Genomic DNA, 11693 nt, shown 5'->3' with positions numbered 1-11693 from the left:
GTTCATTAAAAATGATCTTGCTTTTGACAAGCACATTTCATAAACTGCATTAGGAGTTTTTCCATTTGTGGTCAAAGGTGCAGTGAACCCTCTGCTCTATCTATTAACAGAAGCAAAGCAACAGTACTGATCTCAAACTGGTTCCTGATAAGCAAGTTGTAGGATTCTCTAGCAATCAGCACTCTAGAGTCCCAGATGTTGCAGGGTCAGAAGGTTTGTTGTACTCTTCTCTTGCTAAATGCACTAGATAGCTAAGCACAACAGAGATTGGAGCTATGTGATGGTTGAAAATTTGAACTGAAGCCCCCCCCCTCCCCCCAAAGAAACAGCATCCAGACCAACTGGGAAGTCCCACTCATAACATCCAGTGAGTGACAGGTACGGAATTAATTTCTCTCAGCTCCTTCTGTCACCAGAAGCTAAACAGTAGCACTAATCCCAAGTTGGCTTCTTAGATGTGGGTCACCATCTCTCTAGTGATTGGTAGTGTCGAGGAACCAGCAATCAGCACTCTATTCCCACATGTTGCAGGGTCAGGTTAGTTGTGGTTTTCTCTTGGTAGATGCACTAGGTAGTTCAGCACAATGGGGCATGGAGCTGCACAATGGTCAAATTTTGAAATGAGGAGACCCCACTCTCCCATGAAAAGAAATAGCATCCAGGCCAACTGGGAAGTCCTGTTTTCAATATACAGTCAGTGACAGCTAGGAATTTCTGCTACTTCTCTCACCAGTGGCAAAACAGCAGCACTATCTCCAGGTTGGTTCCTGAGAAGAGGCTTGTAAGCTGATCTGCTGTCTATTTCAAAATGATGCAGATTTTAAAATTAAGTTGTAAAAAGGGGTTGATGATTAAGGCATTGCAATGTAAACCCCATGGGTGTGAGATTAATCATTTTCCTGTTCTTACTTTAATGAAAAAAATGCTGCTTCTCAGCATATCATACAATCCAAATAGCGCTAATCCTTCTACAGCCACAAATACAACAGAAGTGCTTGATAACTGACCCTAAAAAGAGATTTCTTTTAAACCCTTAGAAAAAAAAACAAATTAAAGTAGCAGAAATTGCAGTAAAACAAGACAGAAGCAGCTGCTGTACAGCAAGCCAAATCTGAAAGACCATAAAGTTTAATTCTGCTATATTTCAAATGTCTGTTGTCAGAAATACATATACACAAATGTGACACCAAGCCACGATTCCTTTACTTTTACATGGAGTGCATTTATTTTAAAGTTGTTCAGTACATCAGTATTAGATCAGCATTTCAGGCAGAACATTTCAAGACAAAAAAATCAAAACAAGACTGTGCATGTCCTGCATGTAAAGAAATAATCCTTGTTTATGGAATGAAGTTGAAAATGACCATCTTTTTCCAAAGTAAAACTTTGAAAAAGCTCATTTCTTAGATTAGGACATAATCACCTATAATTCAAATTATAAATAAATAACTAGTTTTTGCTTACAAACATTTTCACATACAACACAGAAGAGAATGGGGAGCTTTTCATACTAAAAGACAGATTGCAATAAAAAATCCACTATAATCTCTTAAACAGGTCTTCTAACATATACATTGCTTTTTTTTTTTTCAAAATATTCTGCTAGGTACAGTACAGGTTTACCTACAGGTATCCAGATTCAGCACTAAAGTGCAAACATTTGCAAGACTGGAAAGCTATCAGCAAAGTCCCAACACCTTGTGTACGGAAATCATCTCAGGTAATTCTTTAACAGTAAAGTGTATATTTCTACCACTGTGAACCATTAGCAATAATGAATCGTTTACTTTATTTCTTCATATGCCATCTTTATAAAACATCATTTATTTAGTGCATAGCATGAGCACAGCATGGTAACATACAAACAGTTTTCCACGCTTGTATTACCAGTCAGGTTTTTTTCAGTCTGTATGAAGTAATGAACACAGCCATCAGTGTAGTGCTACGTCTGCCTGGGTCTGTTACTATTTTCAGAGAAGTGAAGCGCCTTATGAGTTTTATTCCAACTACAAAGCTTTTAACAGTTTTGTGAAATCATTTAAAAAGCTACCACATTGAGTGGCATCAAATCTATCTTCATTTTAATTTCTTTACTGTCGTGGTCAACTGCAAATATGCAGGTCAATGCCATTTTTATTTATCAACTACAGTTTAATATAAATATGGAACATCTGAAAAGGAGGTAAGTATATGTGTAGAAGGAAAACAAAGTCAGAAGCAGTTTATAGGAGAAAGGATACACTTTTCACATTTCGTTACTAACATAATAAAGAAAATTAAAAAATAAAATAAAAGGAACTGCAGTATTCTCTACATCTACATGGTATCACAGGCACTTAAAAACTCTCAAGCTGAGACTCAAGAGATGCATGGATAACATCCTTACATAAGAACGATATTCATGTTATTGAGTGTTTACAATCCAACTCTTAAATATGAAAGCTCCCAAACAAAGGGCATTACAATTTATGAAAATGGTTGTCAAACCTTCCATTATTTCATAATATGGAAACAAATGGAGGCATTAAAGCCCAGTACCTGGTCACAGACCTGTGTACCTAAAGAGTAAGAATCGAATTGCGTCCCTGCTAAGTTTCTCATTGAGTAATTTAACCTCCCACTTGAAACTTGTGCAGAAGCTTCAGAGTCAATATAAATAAAATGCCACCACCTCAGCTAGGTGATTTTTACTGTACCTAAATTAAAACAAAGTAAAATGAAAGCCTATAGACTACAGCAAAATCCGTAAGATGATAGTAGCATCGATATTACTACAACTCACAATACGGTAACTTAAAAACAGCAGTGAGTGACAGAAGATAACTTGTCAGTCTTTTGTGAATCAGTTCCTTCTTTAATATAGAGCCATGTCTGACACTAAAGTTAGTTACATAAATAAGAGAGTACAGAGGGCAAAAAAATGTCAGGCAACTAGCTTTTGGATGAGTGCTTTCATTAAACTGGCAGTCACAGAAGAACAAGCAGAATCTCACAATATACATTGTGTCATTATCTTCCTCCACGGAATTCAAGGGAAGTAAAATACATTAACTTTTGGGAAGAAGGCATTATCTAACAGTGATCCGCTTGTCTCGAATAGCCTTGTGTGTTTTTCAAATGGGTTGCAACAGTTACATGTAAAGTAACTGAAGTGTTACGAGCATTTCCAAATGTTTATTTTTATAATGTTACTAATCTCTCTTCTGCCAGACAATCTGGAGATAAAAGATAGAGCACAGATCTGGACACCGTAAAATTAAAATATAGTGGCTCCCAGAGGTTACTTTTAGGGAAGGAAACATATGCTGAGATAGTTCTAATGCATTCTGATGTTACAAAAAGTATATTAAAAAAGAATAAGACATTAAAGTTAAGGCCTCACAGTTCCAGTTTTAAGAATATTACAATATCTATATACATGTACACACAGAAGACAATGCTGACCAAATTAAATATATGGTTCTTCCATACAGCAGGTTACTGCAGGAGTGCAAAAACAAATGAGCTCACTACACAAATTAAACAAAAAATTACAAATTAACAAACCTTTTAAAATTAACAAAATCTGTTCTCATTGTCAACATTTCCGCATCATCTTTATGAATATTCTACTGCCCTACTTATCCTAGACTCCTGCCCCCCATTGTATGCCATCTGTGCACTCTTCCCTTTAAAACATACATCAGTGTGCAAACCAGATTTCATTTCAATAGGCTTTGCAGCATGGCTGTAGCATATGTAGGCCTGGCCTGCTTGTTCTCAATTGCACTCCGAAGGTACTGGATTCCCCCGCAGCGCTCCCACACTTCTTCATACTGACGAGGTAGAATCTCTGCTCCACGTTTCCGGGTTAATCCAGTCTCTTCTAAACTCAGCTCACACATCTCCATGTCATCCTTACCTGTAATTCAAAATCAGAAATACTGAGAATAACGCAACACAAAATGAAGCAAAATTCCACCAGCCCAACTTCACGTTTCAGAAAGAAAAAACACATCCAATCTGTAACTACATGCTGCCACTGACTGCCAACACACTGGTTTATTTCCCAAGGCAGAACATGCCTGACCTTTTCTTAGCAAGGTATGTTGCAGGTGGTAATTCCGACAGAAATTACAATTACAAACGCTGAACAGAAATGGGTTCCTATTACGTGATCGAAGACACATTCTGTCGAATGCTTCTTGATCGAACGTAAAAGAATGAAAAGGCAAAATAGCGAAATGGCTTTTAAACAAATTCTTTCCCTCCACTTTATGTAATGTTTTAAAGTTTTTTTTTTTTTTTTTGGAACAGCGATTTTTTTTTTTCCCTTGGGGAAAAAAAATCACTGTTCTGAGGTTTTGACATTGGAAGCTTTCGCTTACATGGGGTCGATTAATCATCATTCGCTTTTTTAGGGGTTCAATGATGTAATATAGACCTAACAGAAACAGCTCATGTTCAGCATGCATAAAAGCAGTACAATGCTGCTGGTTTATATATAAAGCATACTGGTGACAATGACACAATGCTTTTTACGATAGAATACTCTAAAGGTACAACAACCCTGAAAATTGGGGAGTGATTCTGTTACCACCTTTATTCATGCTGTCACAACATGAGTAACAAGGGACTAGTAACAATGACAGACAAGACCCAAGAAGATACAGTGGCATTAGTGTCAACATGCCCTTTAAAACATAGTTTGGTACAGCTGTTTTATTTGTTAAAAAAACACAAAGTGCACAGAGAATATAACAATATCCCAAAGGGTCAATGCAATTTCAATTAGGCATTCAGTGCAGAAAGAAGCAAACTGCAATGAGTGGACAACTGAAATTTTCTAAGTCACATGTTTTTTTTTCTAAAGATGCTCAAACAAATGCAGTATGGCTTGCACTGTGCATAAGACAATGGACATGCAAATGTAAAAAAAAAAAATATTGTACCGATGCCACTAATAAAACATACAAAACAAAAAGGCTGTGCAGAAGGTGACAAATTCTCCAACAAACAGTAAAAGCAATAAATAATATTTTATTATACATGTTATACAAGTTTGGTTAAGCACTTTCATCCACCTCTGTTATCATAGACTTCATCAGAACCAAAGTACCTATATTGCCCTATACGTAAAATCATTTAATCATTCTAATTGGAAAATCAGCCAAGTAATTACCTTAAAATCTTAAAGGCATACATTCCTAAAAAACAGATATGTCCTTAACATTATAAATTCATCACTGTCCTAAAAAAAACTCAGCACAAAAAAGACGAAATTAAATGAACAACCTACAAAATATTACTTCTCTTATCAAATAAATTTAGATAATTTTAACTATACTCAGAAATGTAAGCAAAAAAGAATCCATATCTAAGACTGCCATAAAAGGTAGAGCTTTAAGATGTCACATTTCAAAGACTAATTTTGTAATGACAACTTGATTATGATGTGAACTGTAGTACTGTGTACCAGTAAGATATCTATCGCCTATATCCCCTTCTTTCATATTTAAAGCATTGCTCAGACTTTTAGATTTGTACTCTATAATAAAACTCAGTATGTGTATGCACCAAACTTCCTGTGAATCTAGTCCCTTTGTTTACTGCTCAGGAATGAATAATGTACTTCTATTCATTTTTGCATAAAACTGACATAAATTATGAAATGTGAATGTTTTAAGTTTGCAGATTCCACTTTTCTACATCCCACATGTAATAATTAAGCAATAACCCATGCCTGGGTGTGGGTAATGCTGGATTTACCCATGGTTGGTGTGGTTTGGTCATGAGGGTGAAGCCCGAGTGGCTAAACAAAGACAACAGTGTGTAAATCCAGCATTACCGACACCCAAACATGGGTTATTGCTATTATATAATGACATTATTTAAGAAAAAAAAATACTTTTCTGAAATAAAGGCATTATATAATGCCTCCTTGCTGCCCTTCCGCAGCTGTCCAGTATTTTGAAGAACTGCGCATGCGTATATTTACGCAGTAGATCAGAACTGTGTGTGTGGAAGCAATGGAGAAAGGAAGATCTCCGTTGCTTTTAAAAACTTGTCTCACTATGTTAAAAGAGTTTAACATAGCTCTCGCTATGTTAAGAGTTCAACATAGCGAGATAGCTTTAAAAAAAAAAGCAACAGAGATTTTCCTTTCTCCGTTGCTTTTTTTAAAGCTGTTTCTCTATGTTAAACAAGTGTAACATAGCGAGACAACTTTAAAAAAAGCAACAGAGAAAGGAAGATCTCCATTGCTTTTTTTTAAGATATCTTGCTATGTTAAACTCATTTAACATAGCGAGATAACAGCAACAGAGCTCTTCCATTCTCCGTTGCTGTCCAAAAAAAAATAAAATAAGACTTATACTAATGGAAAAATTCCAGGCGACCGGACCTTTTTCCATTACTATAAGTCTTTGATTTACAACGTGCACGCTGACCAATCAGTGTGCACGTTTTGGAATATTAATGGGGTGTTGTTATATAATCATAAATAACACACAGTGCACAGTTCTGTGTTCTGTACTACCTTAACCAAACCAAGAACCAGAGATCCAAAATACTGAACAGAAAGCTGGAACACGAAACAACACGTAGCGTGGAAAATTGTTTAATAACACCAATTAAGCACTTTCGTCAGGTTGTAACACAGACTTCTTCAGAACAACAATAGACAGAGCAATTCACATTTAAATATCCCTCCAATTAAATGCCACATGGGTAAAACCAACCAACCACAATCAAAAAAATCTAATTTTTTGATTGTTCTGAAGACACCTGTGTTACAACCTGAAGAAAGCACTTAATTGGTGTTATTAAACGTTCTTCCACGCTACATGTTGTTTCCTGTTCCAACTTTGTGTTTCGTACTACCTTTCCAGATGACTTGACAGAACAAATGTGAGCAAATACTTGTCATCAAAAATTAATAATCTCTAAGTCTACCACCCCCTCAAATTATCTGCACAGTTTGCCAGCTATGCCCTAACCAGTTAGACATATGAATAACCTTGTGATTAAACATAGCTAACAAAACCTCTAAAAACTATTCTAAACTGTGTAAATCTAAACTATTCCATGTCTCTGCAACTCTCTTGAAAGAATTATTTCTTGATACCCATTTGTAAGCATTCCTCTTCTCTAGCCACATCAGTATGCATATACAGTGTCATTTGCGTTTCTAGTAGATGTTTCTATGAAAAGTAAGGTTTCTGACATCCTTAAAGATTTATATTATTTCAGTTACAGAATGGCCCTAGCAAAGTTCGGCTCCCTACCTCTACTACCTATGGCAATCAACAACTCAGCACCACATTATGGCATACTGCAATATGCTGGCTCTGTTACTTGAGATAAAACACACTGAGATTCAGACACTTTTCACTGCAAAAGAAACCATACTTATCCCATACAGGTAATACTCTCTCGTGGAATTTTCCCCTTTCTGGTGATTCATTCTGTTTTCTATTATTTTTTCAACTATGCAATACACTATCAAATCCCTGAGTGCCTCCATGATATCTCTGGAATGGAGTTTAATTTTCTCACAAAAAAAGGACATCTTTATGCATTATCCCGCCATTAGATTAATGAATACACAATAAAACAATGGTGCAGTAAATGACCACCTGAATTACTCAGCTATACCTTGCAAAAGGTTTATGCTAGACAGTGAAAATGTGCAAGTTACTGTTTAAAAACATTCATGTGCGTCTAATAATAAATGCTGTTTTAGTTTTATGATCAGAGCAAAAGGGGCTTCTCATGTACGCCCAATGCCCAATTGCAGTTATCAAGTAATTAAATGGCAGTGGGCAGAGTTAGGGTGTTCATTTGCTCCACTTGAGAGCCCAGTTCAATAAGCAGTTCAGGTACCAGAGTGCTGGCCTGGGGGAGGACTAAACAGCTGATACCTCCTCCCTTTCAAAAAGAGGCAGTCCTGATGGGCTGACACTTTGGGGGGGACTCTTCATGGTGGAGTGACTTAGCTCCCAACATATATGCTCTCAAAGCTGTGTACAGCTGGAAGCTAATTAGGGTGGTGTGGGACAGATTGTATCTTCCAACACCTTATATGGCTCCAATGTGTACCATGCAAATGCTTCTGGAATACAGGGCAATGTATCGGTTATGCATGCTGACCTGTTATGCAACACAAATGCCTTTTTCAGAAGGATAAACTTGGGAATTAATCAAAATCCTTAGTGAAAATCATATAACACAGACATATACCACATCTCTTGGACAGTTTCCTGTCACTTTGTACAAGTCCAGTAAATACAACTGACCTTAGTAACATTCTCAAATTAATTTGTGTGAAAAGGATTCATCACTACATTTGAGCAGCTCTGCTGTGCTTTCCTCCCTCCTGTCAGCTCTGTGGTAGAGTACTTTTCATGTGTAGCCCTAAGCAAAATGATCATGGAGTAGCTGCTAGCTCCTCTGCTTAGCCTTGCAGTGTTCAAGCATGCACATATCTAGGACTTGAGTCTTAGCAGACCAGCTGGAATGACAGTCTTCTTAATCGTACTAAAATACTAAATAATGAATTATTAACTATTATTTACAAACATATATATATATATATATATATATATATATATATATATATATATATATATATATATATATATATATACATATGTATGTATAACCTTATATCTATATCTATCTATTTATATATAAATATACAAGTAAAACCTTTCACTAGCTTCACTTTCACTGGGTTTCATTCAGTGAATGCCCATCTTGTCAAAGCAGCTGTTTCATCTTCAGGTTTCTTCAAAAAAAAGGCAGTTTTTTAATGTATTATGGATTTTGGAGGAGGGGTGTCATGGAACAATTACTTTTTTGCACTAGCATGTCTTCCCCTTTCACCACTTTTGTGTACCCTTGAAGTTAGTATATACATAAGAAGTAGGAGTGTGAGGGCACAGCTCCACACATAAAAGGAACAGGGTCTTTTTCCCAATGCAGAAATATTCTGATTTAGTTTTCTTTTTTCTTCATAGTTGATCAGGCAATTAATATTTTTTAATTAATAGCTGATCAGGGTATTGGGTTTTGGTGGGGGGTTATTAATCGTAGACCATTAATTGCATGGCTTAGTAATCATGATATTTTCCTATAACTTGTTCTCCTTGACAACCTCCTTTACTGGTACCTGTAGAACCATTACCTGCAAACAGTATTCACTGCTGTTTTATAAATGTCACATACAATCATTCACTTTTTGTTTTACAGCTCCACTTCTGCTTGCATGGTTTTCAGCTACTGGCATAACAGAGCTGGGGTTTTCTCTTCAGGCTGAATCTTTCTTTTGATATTAATCCCCATGGCTGGCTTCATGCCTGTTACATCTCTCTCTCTCTCTCTCTGCCTTACTAGTTTTTGAAGTGCATGTATCTACACAACTCAATTCAATATCTTTTTATATTCATGTGCAAGACATTCAGCCAAGTACTGGTATTCCATTCAAACACACTGGCACGGTTATTTACAGTTCTTTAGTTCAGTGGACATTTTTAATGGTAACCTAATTGGTATTATTTTATCTTTGTTATATATCTCTATCGCTCTCTCTCTCTCTCTCGCTTTCTCTGCCTCACCACTTTTTGAAATGTAAGCATTCATTCAATTTCTTTTGTACCAAAAATCTCTCCATTCTTATCTCCAACAGCTTATTGCTCAAAAACCTAACCAGACATCTGCTTGCTACCACAGCCTAAAGTTTACTCCTCTGTCCTGTACTGCAGAATTCTGATACTCAGAAAAAGTCATGAGAGACTGCAGCATTATTACTTGCAGATAATGAGATCATCACGTGTCTGAATACATAACTTCAACTACAGTCTGCGATATGTAACTCAGGGTATACACACCACTCTTCCATATGTAACTCAGGGTATACACTTCCATTTCAACACTCTCCCATATGTAACTCAGGGTATACACTTCCATTTCAACACTCTCCCATATGTAACTCAGGGTATACACTTCCATTTCAACACTCTCCCATATGTAACTCAGGGTATACACTTCCATTTCAACACTCTCCCATATGTAACTCAGGGTATACACTTCCATTTCAACACTCTCCCATATGTAACTCAGGGTATACACTTCCATTTCAACACTCTCCCATATGTAACTCAGGGTATACACTTCCATGTCACCACTTTCCCATATGTAAATCAGGGTATACACTTCCATGTCACCACTTTCCCATATGTAACTCAGGGTATACACTTCCATTTCAACACTCTCCCATATGTAACTCAGGGTATACACTTCCATTTCAACACTCTCCCATATGTAACTCAGGGTATACACTTCCATTTCAACACTCTCCCATATGTAACTCAGGGTATACACTTCCATTTCAACACTCTCCCATATGTAACTCAGGGTATACACTTCCATTTCAACACTCTCCCATATGTAACTCAGGGTATACACTTCCATTTCAACACTCTCCCATATGTAACTCAGGGTATACACTTCCATTTCAACACTCTCCCATATGTAACTCAGGGTATACACTTCCATTTCAACACTCTCCCATATGTAACTCAGGGTATACACTTCCATTTCAACACTCTCCCATATGTAACTCAGGGTATACACTTCCATTTCAACACTCTCCCATATGTAACTCAGGGTATACACTTCCATTTCAACACTTTCCCATATGTAACTCAGGGTATACACTTCCATGTCACCACTTTCCCATATGTAACTCAGGGTATACACTTCCATTTCAACACTCTCCCATATGTAACTCAGGGTATACACTTCCATTTCAACACTCTCCCATATGTAACTCAGGGTATACACTTCCATTTCAACACTCTCCCATATGTAACTCAGGGTATACACTTCCATGTCACCACTTTCCCATATGTAACTCAGGGTATACACTTCCATTTCAACACTCTCCCATATGTAACTCAGGGTATACACTTCCATTTCAACACTCTCCCATATGTAACTCAGGGTATACACTTCCATTTCAACACTCTCCCATATGTAACTCAGGGTATACACTTCCATTTCAGCAGTCTCCCATATGTAACTCAGGGTATACACTTCCATTTCAACACTCTCCCATATGTAACTCAGGGTATACACTTCCATTTCAACACTCTCCCATATGTAACTCAGGGTATACACTTCCATTTCAACACTCTCCCATATGTAACTCAGGGTATACACTTCCATTTCAACACTTTCCCATATGTAACTCAGGGTATACACTTCCATGTCACCACTTTCCCATATGTAACTCGGTATACACTTCCATTTCAATACTCTCCCATATGTAACTCAGGGTATACACTTCCATTTCAACACTCTCCCATATGTAACAGGATATACACTTCCATTTCAACACTCTCCCATATGTAACTCAGGGTATACACTTCCATGTCACCACTTTCCCATATGTAACTCAGGGTATACACTTCCATTTCAACACTCTCCCATATGTAACTCAGGGTATACACTTCCATTTCACCACTCTCCCATATGTAACTCAGGGTATACACTTCCATTTAAAGTTACCATTCTTGAACGTGTAACTAACTGGCAGTAGCCATACTTGCATCGCTATGCATTCACTAAAATGTCAAATGTTTCAACACCAATACATTAAAGGAAGGTGTGCAACTGAGTCACCTCACGCTACATAAAAACTGTACTGACAT

General features: G+C 37.0%; 1 protein-coding gene across 1 annotated transcript in view; it reads right to left on the bottom strand.

Annotated features, from left to right (window-relative positions):
• Positions 1-1201: 1201 nt before the first annotated feature.
• MYO6 (myosin VI) overlaps positions 1202-11693 on the bottom strand; it is a 692995-nt gene continuing 682503 nt past the window's right edge. Inside the window, exon 30 of the mRNA XM_044077058.1 lies at positions 1202-3901. Within this exon, the coding sequence (XP_043932993.1) occupies positions 3702-3901 (200 nt within the window). The 3' untranslated portion in view covers positions 1202-3701. The remainder of the gene's footprint in view (positions 3902-11693) is intronic.

This window comes from Protopterus annectens, chromosome 1.part0, assembly GCF_019279795.1.
Source record: "Protopterus annectens isolate FY-2018-M chromosome 1.part0, PAN1.0, whole genome shotgun sequence".
NCBI lineage: Eukaryota > Metazoa > Chordata > Ceratodontiformes > Protopteridae > Protopterus > Protopterus annectens.
Note: the sequence above shows the minus strand (reverse complement) of the source record. Positions and strands in the feature narration are given on the sequence as shown.